The 20,186-nt window shown below is 48.9% G+C and overlaps 1 protein-coding gene across 1 annotated transcript in view; it reads left to right on the top strand.

Annotated features, from left to right (window-relative positions):
* Positions 1–4,922: 4,922 nt before the first annotated feature.
* LOC104082372 (tetraspanin-32-like) overlaps positions 4,923–20,186 on the top strand; it is a gene marked incomplete at its 5' end in the record, with an annotated part of 19,447 nt that continues 4,183 nt past the window's right edge. Inside the window, 2 exons of the mRNA XM_009585484.1 lie at positions 4,923–4,997; positions 18,667–18,768. Of these exons, the coding sequence (XP_009583779.1) occupies positions 4,923–4,997; positions 18,667–18,768 (177 nt within the window). The remainder of the gene's footprint in view (positions 4,998–18,666; positions 18,769–20,186) is intronic.

Below are 20,186 nucleotides of genomic sequence, written 5' to 3'. Positions count from 1 at the left end.
CTTCACCAGCTCCGTTGCCCTTCTCTGGACACGCTCCAGCACCTCAATGTCCTTCTTGTCGTGAGGGACCCAAAACTGAACACCGGATTCGCGGTGCGGCCTCACCAGGGCCGAGTACAGGGGCACGATCACCTCCCTACTCCTGCTGGCCACACTAGTTCTGATATAGGCCAGGACGCTCACGTAGGGGAGCTTTGCTTATTCCTACAAATTGCCCCCCCCGTTCTACCTGTCAGTATCTTACAGCAAGGGCCAGCCCGCTGCTTGTTTTCCCACCAGTTCCTACCCCCTCCCAAAGCTCACGTTTAATCTCTGATCTGCAAGCAAGGAACGCAGGCAGGGAGAGCCAGCCCCTGATGGCTGCGGTGAGATGTAGTCGCAGGCAGGAGTGGGGTTCAGCCCTGTGGGGCTCTGAAACTCGTTGTCGGCGTCGCATCCTGCCCTGCTGATCCGCGCTGGGCTGCAGCTCGCAGAAGTGATCAGCCCCCCCGCTTGTAGCTTTTCATAGAGACGATTTTTCACCTTCCCCCGCTATTGATTTTAAAGGACTTTTCCTCCCCTGCAATGCATGTGTCTTGTTTAGAAGACCATTTAATTCACTCTTTAATCAAAGAGGGAAGACACCAGAGTATTGGTGCCTGACATCTGTGGCTGTATAGGAAACCGAGCCGTGCTGGGGGATGTCTGCATCGATGTGGCTAATCCACCACAATGGGCTTGGTAAACCAGCTACCCTGGGGAAATGTTAGCCAGGATGCAGATGGGCTTAGAGGAGCGTTACCCTGGTCATTGACCTGTTGGGTGGATCCCATCTCCTTCTTGTGCCTCGGTTTCCCTGCTGACTTTTTTTTTTTTTGGTCTATTTAAATTAGAAGCGCTCACCCTGCCTGGCTATCTGGAGGTTTGTGTGTATACACAGGAGGGGCCTCGCTCTCTGCAGGCCTTACTGGTGCTGTCCTAATGACGATAATGGGTGCAGAGTGGTTAGAAACCAGAACAGGTCAAATTGGTTAAAGCACACGCATCTCAGGAGCTCGTCCTATAGCTGCATTAGCAGCATCACCAGACCTGACAGACGCCGCTGTGCATCCACTGGCGCTTGCGAGGAAGCTGGTTTCTAGAGAGTAACTGAGAACTTAAGGATAAAAAAATTTGTTCTAAAATCCTGGACTATTATCCCCAAAGCTCCTCTTAAACAGGGCGAGTAGTGACAGGTTTATTGACTGTCCTCCAGCTATAGTTCTGGCAAACCCTGCTTTTTGGTGATCCGTGGTCCATCATGCAGCCAGTCCTGAACGTAAACATCCTGCAGCTCTCACGGCCCCCGAAGGCCACGGCGCTATTGAAGGGGAGGAGAAGGAAGGAAAACTGCAGTTTTGCTAGTACTCCTTGTACAAAGGAAAGACTCTGGCTCCGGTGGGGTTTAAGGCACCGTGTGCTGTTATCTGGTCGGATGGAGAGAGAGGAGAAAAAAAAAAGCAGGGAGCAACGTGCCGACCAGAATATCCCAGCTGAAATTCTTACACCTGAACTTTCCAGCCTAAAAAAAACACTTGTGTAGAGCAAAATTTGTGTTCAGGTTGGAGCAGCTGTTCCAAGCACCGGTTCCAAACGATTTCTGTGGTAAAAAAGCCTTAGTGAATGCCCGATATAACCCAGTTTTTCACTGAGAGTGATGTGCTAGTAGGGCCAGCACACAGCACAGGCTGTTTGCTTTACTGTTCCCAGGTGGATCATTGTAGGCAAGCGTGCAGAGGGTCCTTAATAACACCGCAGCGCAGTTCAGCATCTTGCTTTCGCAATGCATCTGTCTCCCGTGCTCTCCCTCGTGGTGCAGCACTCCTGAGCGAGGCATCCACGGGCCGGTGGTCCCCGGGGAGCCGGCGCAGGCAGAGCCCATGCGCTCCGTTGGAGCCGAGGATGGATTCCTCCTTTGGACTGAAATCACCGGCTATGTGGAAAGGCAAAAAACATCCTGTGCTTTTAGATGAACTGGGTCAGGGAGGGAGGGATGCAACCAGAGGGATGCAATCTGAAATTAGCTCCCCCCTTCCCCGCCCCCGGGCTGTGAAGCCTGGCAGGGAGCTGGCCCTTGCGGTGGTCACGGCAGCACCGAAACGCAGCTGGAGCTGAGCAGGGCACAGGTCGGCTCCTTCCCTGGGGGTGCGGAGGTTTGGCAGGGCTACCGAACCCAGTCTGAGCTAAAGGATCCCTCCCTCGCCCAAAGTGGAGCCCCTTAACCAAAGGGGAAGCATCAGAAAGGTGAATTAAAAGATACACCAGCCAACAGACAAGACGCTGTTTCTGCGGATTCTGCCGAGTTTCTCGAAGACAAATTGTTCCTTGCAGCAAAGATGGAAACAAGGTCATTCATAAAAGAGTAATTGATGTCTGGCCGGTGACAGCCCTCCGCAGGGCTGATGTGGCTCCTGCAAAGGGAGCAGGCAGCAGCCCGCGGCCGGCTCCGAGGAGCTCCAAGGGGCTGGGCGATGGTGAACCAGCCTCGACCCTTCCACATTTTGTATGCACACTACGCGTTGCCTTCTTTTTTCCTCCGAATGTCTTCTAATGTAATTAGAAAGTTGCTCTTCCAAAAGCCTTTTGGCTGGGAAGGGAAAAAGCAGCCTATAACTCATTTATAAGATGTTCTTGGAGCCATGTAATTGCTCCGCACCGGCTGGATGGAGGGGGAGCTTCCCGAGGGGCTGCGTCTCGGTATTCCCAGAGAAGCTAGACAGAAATAAAGGGAGAGCCAATGCTGGAGGTGAAGGACTGAGAGGTGGGGTGGAGCTGAGGAAGGGAAGATGAGAAGGAGGATTTTAATCTGCTGGGGTTTCTGGCCCTAGAGAGATGTCGTAAGTGCTGGAGCTGGTGGGGGAAGGAAGGGAGAGCACGGAGGGAGAAATCCGGGTGGTGCCACTGGCACGCCGTGGTTCTCACTCTCCAGATTAATCCTCTGGATTAGACCCTTACTGGAACGATGCGCGGAAGAGCTTTCACATTGCTGTCAGTGCTGTTTTTTTCATCTGCCATAATTTTCTCTTTTTTTTCTTGCCTTGGAGGTTGATTTTGGTGAAGACGTTGACTTTGATATGCTGTTTGTTTGGGGGGGAAGTTGTTGGAGGAGGTGCAAAATGCAGGGTCTGGTCCTAGTGAGGAGCAACCTGAAATGCCCGTGTAACCTCACCTCCTTCCTCCTCCCATTTGTGCCGTGCGTTGGTCCTTGGCATCTCGCCCTGCGTGCTCTTCCCTGTCTTTGCTATTTGTATCCCCCTTCTCACGTCAGCGTTTGATCAGACTTTCCTCTCCTTTAGGCTCCCATTTCTCCCGTTATCCCATTTCAGCTCCTGGCAAGGCAGCAAGTGATCTCACCACCTATACGACCAGGCAGCTGCCAAAAAAATAAAAGAAAAGGAGAGGTTGGACATACATAATTTAAGGTTTTTTGTAAGAGCCGTACCAGGGTTTTCCCCAGCGTCTGATGCAGAGTCTGAAACAAGGCAGCCCTGAAAGAGTGGGGAAATGCCAACGGCAGTCTAGTTCCTGGAGCAGAGGAACACAGCAGGCAGCAGATGGGCAAGAACCAGCAAAAGGCAGTTTATTAATGGCATGTTCATTTCCAGGATTTAAAGTAACACATTTTCCTTTCTTGCTGCCTATGGAAGAGTTTGGGGCTTTTTTTTTTTTAAACCCATACTTTTTAAGCAAAAGTTTTTTGGTGAAGCAGAATTGGTAGCAGCAACGCTTTTCTTCCTCGCCTTAAGCTTGAATTTGATAAACTTGCATGGAAGATTTAATCTTTTTTAAGTGATTTCAGCTATATCATACTATTAAAACACTCATAGAAAAAAATCAGAAACCAAAATAAGCTGCAGTCAGTTGGGTAATGTTCCCCTGCTACATAACTTCGTGTTGGAAGAGGGACAGTTTCACGGAAAAACTTGTAAGGGCAATAATTTTTGACTGGTGCTTATTCATCATCTTTTGCCATTCCAAGACTAAGCTGTGGATTCATATTTGATGAACCTATTTGGCCTTCAAATGCTTTACAGGCACTTTTATTCTTCCTTTTTTTCTTTTTTTTTTTTTTTAATGTGAACAAGATCCTTTGGTCCAGCTGTCACAACAGGCAAGCGCTGTTTACATCAGGGGTTTTTTTTTTTGGATCAGATTTGTTCAAATAAAAAGACAACGCGTCTAACTTGCAGCTCTGGAAGCCCAGGGAAGAAGACAAAAGTCAAGCCGCCTCCTGCGTCATTGCCGTTATTGTTCAGACACTTCAGGGTCAGTTGCTGGCCTTGATTATATTTCTGTCGTCCGTTTGTCTAACTAGGATGGTGCTGATTTAAGGAAGGCGGCTTGGCCGCGTAGCTGGCACCTTGCTAACAGGGTAAAGTGCAGCTCCTTTTCCAGGGCAGGTTGCTCTCCATCTTGGTTACTCGCTTCTTTATGGACTATTCGTGTGCGTTTTCCCCTCTTTGAAACCGATAGCTGAGTTTTAAATATGGGGGGTTTAATCCCGTGAGTAAGGAGGTGCTACTCCAGGGCACGGTCCTGCTGCAGAAGAGGAGCACACTCTAAATATAATGGTTTTCTCTCCTTTCTTTTTTTTTTTTCCCCCCAAGGAGAATTTGGGCAGAATAGGTTAACCGCTCCGCAGGAAGCCGGGTGCTCTTTTGGTCAACCCCTTCAAACAGCCACAGTGTAATTAGAGGGCTCCTGACACAGGATCACATTATTATCCATCTAATTTTTTCTAAGTAACCAGCATTGTGAGGCATATTAAAAGAAGGGGATGTTTAGCTCTAACTTTAACTGAACTTGCTCAAACGAGCATATTAAATGTGTCCCAACGATGTTTTCAAATGGCTGGGTTTTCTCCCCATACTGTAACTGATGGTATTTTTCCTCTTTATCCTCAGGGATTTTTCTGTTTTGCTCTGGCCTTCTGCGGATTGATCCCAGCTGCCTGCTGGAGATACACGCACAGCACGGAGGTAAGCATCGGCTGCAAGGAAATACCACCAGCATCTTGTCAGACGGAGATTTTTTTGTAGCAATGATTTCTCCCATAAAAGGGACATCTGCTGGTAATTAAGCCGTCCATGCCAAGGTCTATCAGATGCGAGAATGGGGCCGCCTTCATCAGCTGCCTCTCCGATGGGGTCGTCTGAAGGGAGAAGCCTCAGAAACCCTCACACAGGGCAAGCGCTTTGTCCTGAAGGCAAAACAAAATGCAAGTCTCATTTTAAATAGCTTTGGGATTTCTTTGGCAGGGGATGGGTTTTTTTGTTGTTTTGTTTTGTTTTGAGATGCTTGACTTTTGAAAAGCCAGCTCTAATTCCTGCTAGCATCAGTCGGGAGCCTCTATCCAAAGGCGGCGGCAGGTTGTGGCTGTTCGGGTTGTCTCTGGCAATGGCCAGGAGAAACACCCAGGAGGTGTGTTTATTAACCGGCAGCAGCGATACGGTAAAAACACTAGTGTGAAAAATGGTGGTTTGGTTCGCTGTCACGCTGGACCAGAAAGAGACGATTGTATGAGGTCGAGTTTGCCAGAAAGTTGGGGTTTGAGTTGTTAACCCAGGGCTTGCTGGTGGTGTGGTGGGTGGCGGTGGAGACGCAAGGCGCTGGGGAAATCGAGTCGAGGCACGCAGAGTTGCTAAGGGAGAGCCCCACGCGTGGCAGTGGGTACCCTTACCCTGGGGCCGGGGTAGAAGGCTGCTGGGGAAAGCAGAAATTGAACTTAATATTTAGCAGCCTGAAGAAGTTTAGACTTTTTTTTTAACCCTTTCCTAATCTGATATAATTTGCTTTTTTGGTAGATTTATTCCTCTTCTCATTCAGAGCAATTTGTTACTGCTTGGTCTTAATTCCCCTGCCTGCATCCCCACACTGAAAAAAAAATATTTAAGAGACTTGGGCAGGCAAAAAAATCATGCCTTCTTTTTTTTGAAAGCAGAACACAGATATTTTAGGCAAGAATCCAAATTATCTAACGGTAATTCAGATAAGCATTTGGGACTTTGATAGACGTTTCACGCAGCGGGTCGGTCCCCGTCTCCGTTTCGCTCCTCCCCAGCCCCAGGCACGTGCCGCAACCCGCAGTGCTCTGGCCGGCGGTGAGGGTGCGGGTGATGTGAAACATCATCCCCGTGGATTGGGGTCGCGTTGGTGCTGCCAGCTCATCTCTTCAGGGTTACAGACGTTGTGGGGGATTGAAGACCGGTGTGTCAGGAAAAGAGCATCAGAAGGGGTATCGTTCTGTGCTGGAGGAGCACTCCATCAAAACCCCAGAGACTCGATCCATGCTAGGACTGCGGCAACTGCACTTCTCGGGGACAAGAAGCCCTGTCCCGTAACGGTTCGGTGTCCTGTGCGAAAATTAAAACCCAGACCTTTTGGAAGCAGAAGTCTAAAGGGCAAAGGCAAGGTTAAGGTGAGAAAGTTTCTAGCTTCTCTGGAAAGTTTGCCCAGAGCTAACCAGTGGCCACAGTAGTTGAAAATCCTTTGAACTCTGCAGATGGTTACGCTGGATCAGACCAGAGGTACCCAGTCTCAGACAGGCACACCCGCTGTTGGCCAAGGTAGGAGCACAACAGCCCAGCGAGCACAAAGCGCTGCTTTTTCAGATGCCAGCAGCTTGTGGCTCAGGTCCCTGCTGGTGGCACCTGCTGGTGCCTTTGCCTTTAATGCTCTCAGGGGATTTTTCCTCCGTGAATTTGTCCAGCTGCTTTGGAAACGTGGGGGTGAGTGCTGATGGCACAGCAGCATCTTTTATCTCTACACTTACCTGGCTGAAGCAGATTCAGTCAGAGCCGAGACAGCCATGAAAAAGAGTCTTTCCACAGCCTCTGCACATATTTTCCCTGGTTTCAGGCAAAACTATCAAAATTTGTTATTTTCACGCTAACAATTTAATATGGAAATAATTTTGTTTTCATGACCAGCACAGAAGGGAGTCCTTGAGCACAGTTTCCTCCTTCTTCTGCAGGAGTTTGTAATGACAGATTGAAACAAAATCTGTGTTAGTAAGGGAGAAATAGCACCAGAAGGTGTGTCTGGTTGGTCTCGTGAAATTGCGTTATTCAAATAAATTATTTAGTTATACTTTTTAATCCACAAACATGGAGTAGGGTGTAAAAAGGCTGCAAGAAAAAGTTGTATATTGGGTTAATACAGGGATGTGCCGTTCAGAAAAATATTTTGCTGAAAATATTTAAAGGAGAATGACTTTCTGTCTATATCTCTTAATCACTACATCTGTTTTCACTTCAAATTATTTTCCTGGCTTTTTTGCTTTGGGTGCCCTGCCCATAAATGCACCCATGTGTTATGGTTAGCTTTGGTAGTTGGTTGGGTTTCTTTAAGCAAAACAGTTTCCACTAGGCAAAATGAGGGGGTTTTGTAAAATGTTTACTTTCAGGGCAAAGAAAACCAGCAGATTTTCTGACAACAGAAAAATTAAAATAGCATTAGAGATCATCTTAGGTTTCTCTGCTTTCTAAAATGCAGAGAGAAACAGGGAATATAAATGAGGAAAGATGTAATGAGGAGTGTCACTTACAAAACATATGGAAATTCGGTTTCGCTTGAAAGGCAACCTGTCTCACCAGTGAGAAAAATGCAGATGTGAGAGAGAAATGCAGATGTGAGAGAGAAATACAGATGTGAGTGCCCCCCCCGGACAGAAAGACAGGTCGTGCAGAGGCACAGAAAACCGAACGGAGCAGGGGGAAGACTCCTGAAGTCTCATCACAGAGCAGTTTGTTTGTCTGACTTTCTCAAAGTAAAGCGCGGAATTAAAGCCGGTGTCCTCCCCCAGCCTACTGCGTGTCGGTACTGTCAGAAATAGTTAATTGTGGTAATAGGGGGAGAAAATCAAACTCAGCCGAATTGATGGGTGTCTTGTAAGCCTGATGGGATGTACACCCAAGAAAGGAAGAGAATTTGGGGATGTAAAACTGAATATGGATGAATACGCCCATTACATGTGCCCGAATTGGTGCCTCTGAGAGCACCGAGGGGCTGCTGCCCCCGCGTTCGTGGCTAAAACAAAAATTTGCGTTTTTCCCATGCAAAATACGTTGACTTTCCAGTGAAAAGCCAGATAGAAAATCAGCCTGTTCCGTTTGGAAATGCCCGCTGGGAGCTGGCATCGGTAGATCCCGTCCTCTCCCTCCCCACGGGCGAGGTGCCCAACGCAGGCAGCGCTGCGAGCGGAGCCCTCCCCGCCCTCTGCAAGCCGCCCCCCTCCGCCAAACCACAGCAGATGCTCTCAGTGGTTTAATCCTCTTGATCAAAAAAAACATCAATCTGAATTTCCTTCATAAAGCAGACCCTTCTTACAGAATAACATCTAAAATGGAAAAGCCCAATTTTCAGTTGAAAAATTGTTTTGAGGGTTATTTTCAAGAGGCGGTAGATGGAAATGTCGTTTGAACATGATGAAAGCAAGATGTCCTTTCTGCCTTCGTGACTCCTTTAGAGACCTGTTTACAGTACTTCTTACAGAGAAGCTACGCAGGACAGGAGAAAAAGAAGAGTTATTTGTAAATATTCAACGTTCTCAGACATGGGCACTGTAAACAAAATGCGAATCTTCTCATTTCCCATTCTTTTCTGCTTTTGTGACTTTCTGTAGCTCCTGAACGAATTCTTTCAGACAGATGTCATGTGTTTTAATTTCAAGTTACCTGCATCCCAGATCGACTCAGTGTCACCTGTCTTTATTCTTAAAATAACAGATACCAGACATGCAAAAATCATGAATCTGAGGTTTATCGTGCCTTAGCCTAAAAGGTGGATCCCTCTGTTCAGCATCGTAATTATTCTTGCTCTATTGACCCATCCCTGTGGCCAATGAATGGGTTTTGTGAGGTCCAGGCCTCCTCTGTACTGTCTTCTCAGGCTGCTTTGCATCCATCTGTCTGCGTTAAAGTACTTTTAATGAGGAACTAATAAACTACTCATTCCCAAGGTATGTTTGCTTGGTAGGTTCTGCAAAGAAAATGATGAACGAAATGGGGAAGAACCAACAAGTAACATCCCAGATCCTCTCCCTGTCTTGCCAGCGTGTATAATGCAGCCTTGCTCTTAGGGTCCCCCCCCGCCCAGTTTACAAAGAAACACTTTGCCTCTTCCCCAATGGTGCCAACAGAAAAGGTGCTGCTGTCGCTTGCAGAGGTGTGAAAACTCCTCTGGGCAGCTCAGCTGCTCGGAGGAAAATCTGAAATGAAAATATTTGTAATCAGGAGGTTGTGAAGGACTTTTTCTCCTGCTAGCTGTAGTGCTGAGCCATTCATGTTTCAGTATTTTCTAGCTCGGCTTGTTCCTGAGCCCCCTCCTCACCTACTGCGCCCAACACTCCTCCTTCACCTCCGTCCCATCACGCTCTCAAGCCCAGGGCTGCAGAAACGCCCCAGCCAGCCTCCAAGCCCCTGTGAAACTCTAACGTGCTTTTCTGCCTGGCCCCAATCACTCGAGAGCGTTGATCCCTTTCCGTGTCCAACCTAGGGCAGACAAGGGTCTCCACAAGGGTGAGGAGCACGTATGGTTGCCCTCCCTATGGGCCATCTGGCCAAAATGTGGTCTTGGTGGGAAATGTGGTCTTGGTAGGAAAGTGTCACAAGCCTGTCTGAGGATCGACAGCGGTGGGGCAATCAAAGCGAGTGAGAGAACGACGTACAAGAGAGGGCAGGGAGGATGACCTCTCCGTGAGCACCTTTGATGCATCCGCTGTGGTAACCATGGCAACGATGAGGTTTTCAGCCACGTTAGGAAGCCCTGATTCCTGAAGCCAAAGAGCAGAGTCTCGTTCTCCAAAGTTATTTTTATGGCAGCTCTTTTACCACAAACCGCTGCCTATTTAGGTGAGGTCTTTTAGTCATTCCCAGCGCGGCCCAATGCAGCTGGGACCTGGGATGCGGAGAAGGACGTAGGAGAGACTTCTGCTGCTTCCTCCTCCTCCTCCTCCCCAGCCTTCCTTCTCTCCTCACCCATTAACCGCTGCTTTAAAAACCTGCCCGCAGAGGCTGGAGGAAAGGGTAGCCTTGCAGCTGCGGTGTAAAAGACTTTTGGTACCCTTGCTAGCCAACACACAAATAGATTTGGGGTTTCGTTCTGGGCCCTGCTGTGAAAGAGGCCGGAGGAGTTTCAATGTCACCTCGTCTTCTGCTGTTCCCCTTCTCTGCAGCAGCTTGGAAGATCCTTCCAGCAGCCCTGCGACGCCGGCCCCGTACGCCGGTCGGGATGGCAGGGTGAATCGGCAAAAATAAAATTGCTGCAATGTGAAAGGAGTTTTGCAACAGAACGAGCTTTTTAATTACAGAGATTCATTTGCAGGTAAACGTTAGCTTAAAAGCGATTAAATTATGATTTCCCAACCCAGGGGAAAATTTGAACCTAAGCACTGGTGCAAGTAGTTGCCCATACTTCTGGCAAAAAGACCCCATTTCCCACGTCCTTTGGATGAAGGGGTCACTTGGATTTGTACTGGCTGCGATGATATGGCAATCTCTTAATTTTCAAACGGTCTCTCAAGTTGCTGGGTGATTTCAAAAGGAGGTTTCACTAGTGGCTTTTGGCTCCGCGTGCGTAGAAAAGCACGAGCCTCTCTGCGTTGCACTGCATGTACTCGGAGAATAAACGTGAGGATTCAGCTTTTTGTGGGATGGGGAACCCAAACCACATGTGCACACTCCGGTTCTCCTGCAGTCTTGCTCTGCTTGAAACTTTCTTTAGAGAAACCTGTGTGCTCTCCCCTCCTCATACTGGGAAGGAGAAACAGAGAATTTTATGCTTCGTTAGTGAGCAAGGCGGTATCTTTTGAGGTGATGATTTTCTAACAGGGCCTGGGCTGCAAAGCTGGGATTAACAGTTGCAGCTGTTAAATAACGAGCATTGCTACACCTGGGCTGGTTCTTGAAAAGAGCAGCTCCCCTGCTCCCTGCCCTGCGTATGGGATCAGTGCTGGACTCTTGCCTGTGGCTCTTCCTCCTAACCAGCACCTTTGCAAAGCCAGACAACAAAACCAGCACCTTTGCAAAGCCAGACAACAAAACCAGCACCTTTACAAAGCCAGACGCAGCGTTGCCCACGTCCCCGGGAGGCGAATCCTGTCTTTGCGGCTCAGCCCGTGCCCGTGCGTTGCTTGTTTCTGCAGGTACGCCAGGAGTGACCCAGCACTTCCCAGGTAGTTTCTCAGGCGGGATTGTAGAGGTCCTTCCAGTGGCAAAGCAAGGCTGTGGTTTTTCTGTGTGGGGCAAACTCTTACAGGGTCCAGTCTGTCTCTGAAGGCAATGCTTAAAGGCAGGCTTAAGTCCTTGGGATTTTAATGGGACTTAAACACACGCTGAAGGTGTGTGTTCAGGTGCTTTCTGAAACCAGACCCGAAGCATACAGGCAGTTTCCTTTTGGTTTCCGATTCAGCGGGGCTGGATCAGGATCGCAGCTGCTCACAGGGGTCTTTCAAGAGCATTTTCAAAAAGCAGTGATTTGGCTGCCAAAATACTGTGAATAATCCGATGTCCCCCTTGCTGTTATTCTGCCAGGCACAATCACTTTAAAGTAAGCACCGAGCTTTTCCCAGTCTCTGAAGTCTATGGAAAAAACAAAAAAGGGGGGAAAACCCACCTCCTTCCTTAGTGCTTTTAAATATTGTGACCCTTTCCTCGCGTTTATGTTCTCATCACCCAATAACGGCCCGTTCCCCCCAGCGAGACTCTGCTGCCCTTTGTCTGACGTGCCACACAGGCATTCGCCCTCATGGGTTTTATAATTTATCGCTGCCCTGAGGCTGAACTCGCGCGGCCCCGTTTCTGCCACTTTCTGTGGTGGAGTGTTAGCTGGAGCTCCCGTCTCCAGCAGCGTCAGCTCTGGTACCCGAGGCCCCTCGGGCGGTTGCTTGTCACCGAGGCACATCCAACCTTCCCGTGGCTGTAGGATGCTCACGGCAGCGGGGCAGCCACCGCCGGCTCCAAGGTGACAGTGCTGCCCTGGGGCTAGCTGTATTGCTGTTACAACTTTTTTTTTTTAAGCTAAAACTCTTTTCGGTGTTTTTCGATACTTTCTGTTGGGAAGCAGTCTTGCCTGGCGGTGGTTTCAAGTACTACGGGCGAGGGAGGGGGGATGACTGAGATAATTTAACCATGATGTTGAGAGGTTCATAAATTGCTGGGTCGTGTGTCTGAGTGACGGGAGCACAAAGGATCGGTGTGGGCCCTCGGCAGCATGCTGGGTTTGCAGTTCTGTTATAAAACAGACTGAAATACTTGAAGTTTGTTTAAAAAAGCAACCAAACAAAAAGCAACCAAAAAAACCCCCCACCAAAACCCCAAGAGGGTTGATACACTCAGGCTGGTGTTACTCACCGGGGATGTAGCCCCAGGTCTGGAGGATTTAGGGGGGGAAAAAAAAAAACTTGTTGGTGTTGATTAACTGCTTGCCTGGGTTTTCTGTGCTTCCCTGTAAAGCATCTGGTGCTCTGCCACTGTCCCGAAGCAATGCCTCTGGCTGCATCTGAGTAGCTCAGAGGTGGCCTCGGGGGTTTATGGCTTGGTTGAGCCCGAGGCTGTGATGTCCCCCTGCCCGCTGGCTGAGCGGGCTGTATAGCACCCATACAGCTAGGCTTTTGCTGTTGTTTTGGGGCCTGGGGATGGGAAATGAGGAGGAGGTCAGCAGCGTAACAGCGCAGCACTTTCCTGTTTTAAATGTTTTGCACGAGGACCCGATGGAAGCGCTGGGATCAGAGAGAAACAGCTTTGTAAGGCTTCGCTTTTCCTGATTTTTTTTTTTTTTTTTTTTTTTGGTTCCACGGTGGTTTTTGTTATCTCTCCTTCTATGTATTCACTCAGTGATGGACCAAAAGATGGTCAGGGGTTGCCTGGCCCTCTTCCAATACCAGAAAGCAGGGGGAAGTGCATGAGTTATTAAAAAAAATTATATATGCGTGTGTGTATATATGTGTATATAATATATATATACACATACTGGAAAGAAAAGGTGAAAACCATTTAGCTAAAAGCCTCATCTGGATCTCGCTCTTCTCACATCAGCGGTCCCCAGTGACCGCCAGCAGCAGTCAGAGGGGGAGCAGCACCTTCTTATCCTGTGCAATTTTCCACGGGGGGCCTCAAAGGCCGCTTTGATTTGCAGCGCTGGCCGGATTTCTGCAGCTGGGATTGATTGGCTTCAGGAAGGCTGGAGAGGAGGGGAGCTGACATGCTAGTAAGGAAATATAAAGCTGCAGCAAGTTGTAATGAGCGTGTTGGATACGGCAATGAAGGCCCGGTCGAGTGTGGCGGGGGGAGCCCGCCTTACCGTGTGCTCGATCCACGTGGTGGGAGTTGCTCTGCAGCCTGGCTGAAGCACCCAGAGCAGTTTTCCCTCCTCCGTTTCACTGCAGTTGCATCGTTGCTTTATCCAAACCCAAGCAGTTGCGTCTGCCCCCCCGCCCCCCTTTCTGCCACGCTGTGAACACGTGCGTTTCTGCACGCTGGGGAGGAAAGGGCAGACAGAGTGAAATGCAGAAGTGTGTTTCTTACTGGAGCAAGGAAGGATTTCGAGTGGGTCAACCGCTTTGTTCCAGTTTCACATCTTAACTGACTAGCTCGCAGTTCATAGCTAAGTGAGGGAGTCTGCGGTAGCCGCTGCTGAAGGGATGGGTCTGAGCGGTGCTAGTGAGTCCATCCCTCTCGGCGACGCTGAAAGAACATGAAGTGCTGAGGTGGCAGTTTCTTCTGAGGCTGCGGCGCTTGTGCTCTGTTTGGTACCTCAAAGAGACAAAGACATGGCAAGATCCTCCTTCTGCTTGCCATGCTTGCCTTCCTCCTCTGCCATGTCAAGAGCGTTCCTGTTAAGCAGAAAGGTGGGCTTGTCTTTGAGATAATCCTGACATCTCCTTTCACAATGTTCTCCTTGAGCTCCAGCTCTTCAGGGAGATTTTTGGCCAACAACTGTTGCAAAGATGGCTCACCGAGTAGGTCTCAGATTGTTCTTCTTGATATGACTCTACATCGGTTTTCTAACGTACGTCGAAGCGACTAGCTCAGGTTGCCTAGGCACGGGTAGTCACTGGCAGTGGAGGGGGATTTGTTGACACCTCTGGCTTGCAAAGGGATCAGGAACTGAAGGCTGACCTCCTGGTCTGATCTTTCTGTTCCAAATCCAGTTACAGGTAAAAATTATCCTTGATAAACAACCCAAGTCAAAAATGTCAGTTTTCCTCTTGAAGGAGGTAAGGCTGAAATTTGCTTTAGTTTCTAATAGCCAAGGGCAAGAACACTGGTGGCTTAGAGTAAATGCCTTCCTGCAGTCATAAATTCTGCTTCTTGGGGGACAAAGGATTTAGAGGATGATAAGCAATCTCAAAATTCCTTCTTTCTTTTACTTTAAGTGAAAAATGCTACTCTATTGAGTCAGCTGGAGTCAGCCACATCCATCTCGGTGGTGATTTTCCATTTGTTGTATCCAGCAACCCATCGATATCATCCCTAAATGAATGTTTCATTCAGGAATGCAGGCAGAAGTGGGAGGCAGCAATTATTAGACTAATTTAGAGCTGGAACATTTCACCCAGCATCTTCCAGGAAAAGAATGACTGAAAGGTGTGACCTCCATATCACTTAACCTGGAGATTTTTCTTAAGCCAAAGCCCAGCGGATGCTTCATCTTCAGCTCTCGGTGGTTTTTACTGATGAGCATCGCGGGTGCAGTCTCCTTCCAAGGGAGAGCTTCATCCAGAAATACTCCTCGAGCAGTGGGTCACAGCATGTCACTAGGAACAGGAAAATCCACTTGACCATAATGATGCTAATGGAGGTGGGGGGCGGAGTGTAAGACCTTTGGAAAAGAAGGTCTTTCTCTTCTCCAGCTGTATTCATCCATTACATGCTAACTATGGCCAGGGCACAGCTGTGGTTTCCTTAAGGTATGTGATTAACACTGTCAGCGTAACCACTCGAACTCAAAAGGCATCCTGTTGCTTAACCGTGAGAAAAAGCACCCTGATCATTTTTAATTTTTTTTTTTCTCCAACACCTGGTGTAAGAAATGGAAAAAGAAAATTATTTTGAGGCAATGGAGTGAAGTTGCCCGTCAGTGGAGTGTGCGATGGGAATCTGTTGAGGATGGCACAAAGCAGCGCTGCAGGCTAGCTCTTCACTGTGTTATGTCCCAGATCAAAGGAAAATATAGGGGTGAACTTGCGTCTGCTGGATAAAATAATGCTGCAAATAAAGATAGGTCATGAAACCACCTGGTGACTTTGTCTCGTGCTTTCAGGTTTTATTTTTTACATCATTAGGCATGCATGAGTTAGCATGCCATTTTGGGCTGGATAGGTGCTGCCGTGCATGACCGAGCTTCAGAGCTCGGCTGCAGCTTTGAGCAGAAACATAACCCCATCCCAGGCAGAAGAGTTGCTAAGATGATGGTTCGTTAGTACAATCTTTTATTGCTCTTGTATGTCTCCTTGTTAAACCAGACCTCTCGTATGCTCTGTGGCACAATCTCCTGCACAGAAAGAAACAGCCAGTGATAAATACTGAGATTTAGTACTTTATACCTACCTCTGAAATATTTAAATGAGAAAGCTCTCTGCAGTAATCTTTGAAAACAGACCGCCACGTTGTATGAAAACAGCAATTTTCCCCTCCAAAATCAAATGATCCTAGAAAAAATCAGAAAGATGATGTGGAGGAACTACCGTCAATTCAGTCTTTTAAAAAATGGTTTTGCAGTTTGATATTCCCTTACCAGGACCTGAATAGCGTGTTCAGATAATAGCTGGATAGAAATGCTAGATATAGTTGCTGGATAGAAATGCTGAGAAGGGCTAATCAGCAGATTGTACTCTTAGGCTTGCCCAGACACACATTCTAAAAGGAAATTATTGCTCTAAAACACTTTACACGTAATCCTTTGTGCTTTCAGTTCTTGGCGGCTGCTTGACAAAATGAAAAAAATCAGTAAATAACTGAGAAGCCAGCTCACAAGCGAGCTCAGAAACAGGGTGCAATTGAAGTCTTTAGTAGTCATTATGTACCTGGAGATTACCCTCATCATCATCATCACCGCTGTAGTCGAGCTGGCTGTGAAACGGTGACTGCTCGTGGTTTCTTCCCTTACTGTTTCCAACAGTTGGAATAATTTTCTGCCATAGCTTTGTTATGGTGATCTTGTTCCTTCAATTCTTTCCTAGCCACTCTTCTTCAAACAGCCTTAGTCTCCGTGTTTAATGTCATTGCATAGTACCTAAAATAATGAGGAAGGTGCGAATGTGCACCATTGCATCAGGCAGGACCTCTCCTGGTCAAATCGATCCTCTCGTGGTTTCACGCAGCCGGCAGGAGCTTGCCAGTCTGGGACCTGCCGCAGGCTATGGGCAGCGGCCAGCAGCTGCCAACATCTGGGCAGCTCGCCTGCCCTCCTCTCAGTGCAGCACCACCGCCTGAGAAGCTACTGAGGAGGACATCAGCTTCAGTTGGGCCCTGAGGCTTATTATCGGGACAAAACACTAATGAGCATTGACTTTCCTGCATAGAGAATTGGTTCTGGTGGCGTGGTCAGAGCCTGCTCTGCTGCTAGGGAGCCTGCGATGGTCTTCGTAGATGCAACATCACTGGACAAAGTTTCATCTTACCTTGGTTTAAGTTGAATACAGTTGTAAAGTAAGCAGCCAGATCCGGCCCAAAACTCACTGCAGTCAAAGGAGCATTTTTGCCAGTTTTTATGAGGTTTTGGGGAATGTGCCCAGGCAAGGCAAAGGGCTTAAAACTACCTGTCTCAGCATTTCCTGGCCCAGTGTTCAATAGACCTTTAATGTTAAACTTCTGGATTGCTTTCAACCCTTGAACCCTTGCTTGAACCTAGCAACTTGCTTGAACCCCCCCCCCTTTTTTTTTTTTTTTTTAAAAAAGTCATCAACATTTAGGCCTTTTGGAGGGAAGCTCAGCATCCTGAGCCTAATGATAAATATGAAAAGACAAAAATTGCACATGCAGCACCATTACCTTACCGAGAGCCATATGTATGTTGTCACAACACAAAATAGTTTTTATTCCTACATCTTAGACTGGGGTTGGGATATTCAAAAGGTAATAATCTCTTGGGTTAAGAAGCCGGCTGTTCTGTTCTTCCTTCCTTCCTCAGCAACACAAGGCCCCAAGAGGAGGTCAAAAGATTATTCTTTTTTCATTATTCTTAATCCAATTCTTCAGTGGAAATGGACGCTCTTTTTATTGAATCCGTTTATTTAATTGCTGCTGCTGGAAAGCTATTTCATGGCCCACAAGAAGTTAGAAAAGCTGGGATGTTTTCCTTTTTACTGGGGTTTAAGGTTAGCTCAGGGGGAGGATGGTGCACAAGTCCGCTAGAGATCTTGTCTTACTGCTGCGCCCATCCCGCAAGATGCACTCTGATACACGGGGGTGACAAAATGAGCATCCTCCCTCCTCGCCCCTCTGGGACAGCTCAGCATCACGCACCTTGTTTCGGAGGATTTTTTTTCCTTGGCTCAGAATATCTGTGCCCTGTCCATCATCGGACCTCTCTCATTAAAGCTGGTTGCTTCTGCCTCACCGACTGATTGCTCCGTGACGGGTGATGGAGCGTCCTGGGGGGACAGCAGCTTTGCTGCAGATGAGAACCCCCCAAGCCCCCCCACTTCTATATGAGGAAAATCTTCCCGTGTGAGCCTTTAAACTCTATTCCTGATGGCACGGAGCCGAGTGTGATACAACACACCTCGAACGACCTCGGTTTCACCCCCAAGCACACGGCGTTGGGGGTTTTTTTTCCCCCCTAGAGTAATTTCCAAGCACAGCCCCTTAAGACTGAGCTGAAAAGCCTCACTGAGAGATGGCTCCGCTCCCGGAGCGCCCGTCCCTCCTCGCGCGGCCACCCGCTCCGTCTGTCTCGCCCATCGATTTTTCCCTCCCGAAAGCCAAGCGCTGCCTGCGGGCCGGCGGATCGATGCTGGTGAGGAAGCGAGGGAAAAAGAAAGGAAGAAATAAGGTTTTGACTCCAGGCGCTGAAGGCAATTGTCATATTTTTTCCCTTTGAAACCTGAGCAGGAGTTGGCTGGGATCTGCCAAGCTGCAAGTTCTCACACATTTGGTAAATATTTAGGGTCTGATTCACCACTGAATCACTCTCTTATTTTTTTGGCTCTATTTGAAGGAATTCCTCTGTCACTGGGATAACGCCAGCCATCTGAGGTCCTCCCACCTTTTTATTTTAGCATCTCACGGCCATGTGTGCCTGTCCCGACAGTCACCCATCGGGTCAGGGGGATGGTGTCATCACTGCCTGGCACACTGGTCAAAGGCACAAGAGTTCATCTCTGACCCTAAATCCGAAACTGGCCAAAAGCCCCAGCCATCAGCTGGCGAGACCCTGGTGCGATGCCAAAGGGTCCACGCGTAGCAGGAGGCGGTACGCGTGCGGCATCGCAGCCTCTCTCGTGGGACTCGCCGTGCTGTGGGTGCCCCTTGGTGCCTGGTGGGTCGTATGCCAGCTCCTGCTGCTGCATGGTGGTCGTTGAATAGCCGCACTACTTGCCTCGCTATACCTGGGAGACCTTCTGGGGGGATGCGAGAGGAGCCTATTTCCCTCCAGAGACGACCGCAGTCAGTGTTTTCCACGTACAGACCTCTGCTTTCATCGCAGGTGGAAGACAGCATGATGGATGTGTACGATCTTGTGTACGAGGAGGTGAGGAGGAACGCCTCCAGCTTCAGGAGGCACGAGCTGACTGCCATCCACGAAGCAGTAAGTTGTCTTTCAGCCTTAGCAGGAAACCTTGCCCTGGGGTATCTTCCCGATGGTTTCAGCAGGCTGGGGCTGACGCCCGTGCTCTGCCTCAGGGGTGCTGCAGTGCCATTTTCCCTCAGGAACCGAGTCCTCCAGCCTGCTCCTCCCTTCCTACTCTTCCTTTCTAATTTGACCAACTAGATTATCAACAGGAGGAAAGGGCCACCTACTTCAGCATCGCTCTGGTGCAAGATCTTCAAAGCTTTCGCACTGTAGCTGATATATATATGTTGTCTGTCACAGCAGGCCTTCTGCCGTGGTACGAGAAAGTGGATATACACCTCTCTGGTGTCCCCGGTCAGGTAGAGAGAGGCGGGGAATTCCACATTGTCCAGCAGAAGTATTTGGACTTGTTATTTCGGTTTACCCTTGAGCCTATGGCTGAGGAGTACTGGAGGCTACGTGGCCTCTTGCAGTGCTGGAGGCTGCTAGCAAGCTCCCCAAAGCCACCACCCGGGATGCTGTTGGCGCGGGGGACTTCCCTGTAGCTCAGTAGGGTGGTTGCCCAGGGCACAGGGAGGACGCTTGCCCTCAAAGCCACAGGAGATGAGTGAGGATGTCCCCCGTGGTGAGAAACTCCCGAGTCCCCACTGAGTAAGGGAGATGCCGTCTCCTCGCGCAGCAAGGCCTGTTTGGGTGGTGAGTCCATGGCACGCAGCAGGGTGGGCGGGAAGGTCAGCTCCGCTCGCCTGTTTCCAGACACCTCCCATGCAACTCCCTTTATCCTTCTGTGTTTTCTTAAACCATCGTAACAAGTACTTTCCGAAGCTACTTTCATCTGTGCTTCTCAAAACACAGAAAAGGGCAAATGTTTCTCATTGCAACAGCGGTGGTGGCCCTCAGGGCCGTGACCAGGCGTGGTGGTGCTTGCTCTGCAGGGTTGTGGAGCAGCACTCCCAGAGTCCCGCTTGGCAAGGAGAACCAGGCACAATACCCAGCTTCATCAGTTGCTTATTTTAGCCACTTTAATTGATGGAGAAACAGAAACAGTCCTTCTACTCTTTTTTTTTTTTTTTTTTTTTTTTTTTTTTTAATTCTCCTTCTGCTAGAGCTCTGAGCTGGCCAGTTCACCCTGGCTACAGGAAACCAGCTCCACAGTGGGTGTTGCTGGGGACCGCCCCCAGCCCATAACAAGTACTGGGAACATGAGTGTGTGCATCCCTGGGTTTTCCAGAGCAGCCACTGTGAGAGCTGGTGTGACCATGGAGGGAGGGCTCAGCCCCAGCAGCATTCCTGGAGGAGCACGGGCAAGTTTGGGGCCAGATCCATCCACCTCCTCTGAATTTAACCTCCATTGCTGCAGCTGTCGACTGCATACCTACGTGCTTGGCTCCTTGCAGCCCCGGTTGTATAGCCTGGGGCAGCAGAAGGGGGGG

Source organism: Fulmarus glacialis, unplaced genomic scaffold, assembly GCF_000690835.1.
Source record: "Fulmarus glacialis isolate BGI_N327 unplaced genomic scaffold, ASM69083v1 scaffold9129, whole genome shotgun sequence".
Lineage (NCBI taxonomy): Eukaryota > Metazoa > Chordata > Aves > Procellariiformes > Procellariidae > Fulmarus > Fulmarus glacialis.
Note: the sequence above shows the minus strand (reverse complement) of the source record. Positions and strands in the feature narration are given on the sequence as shown.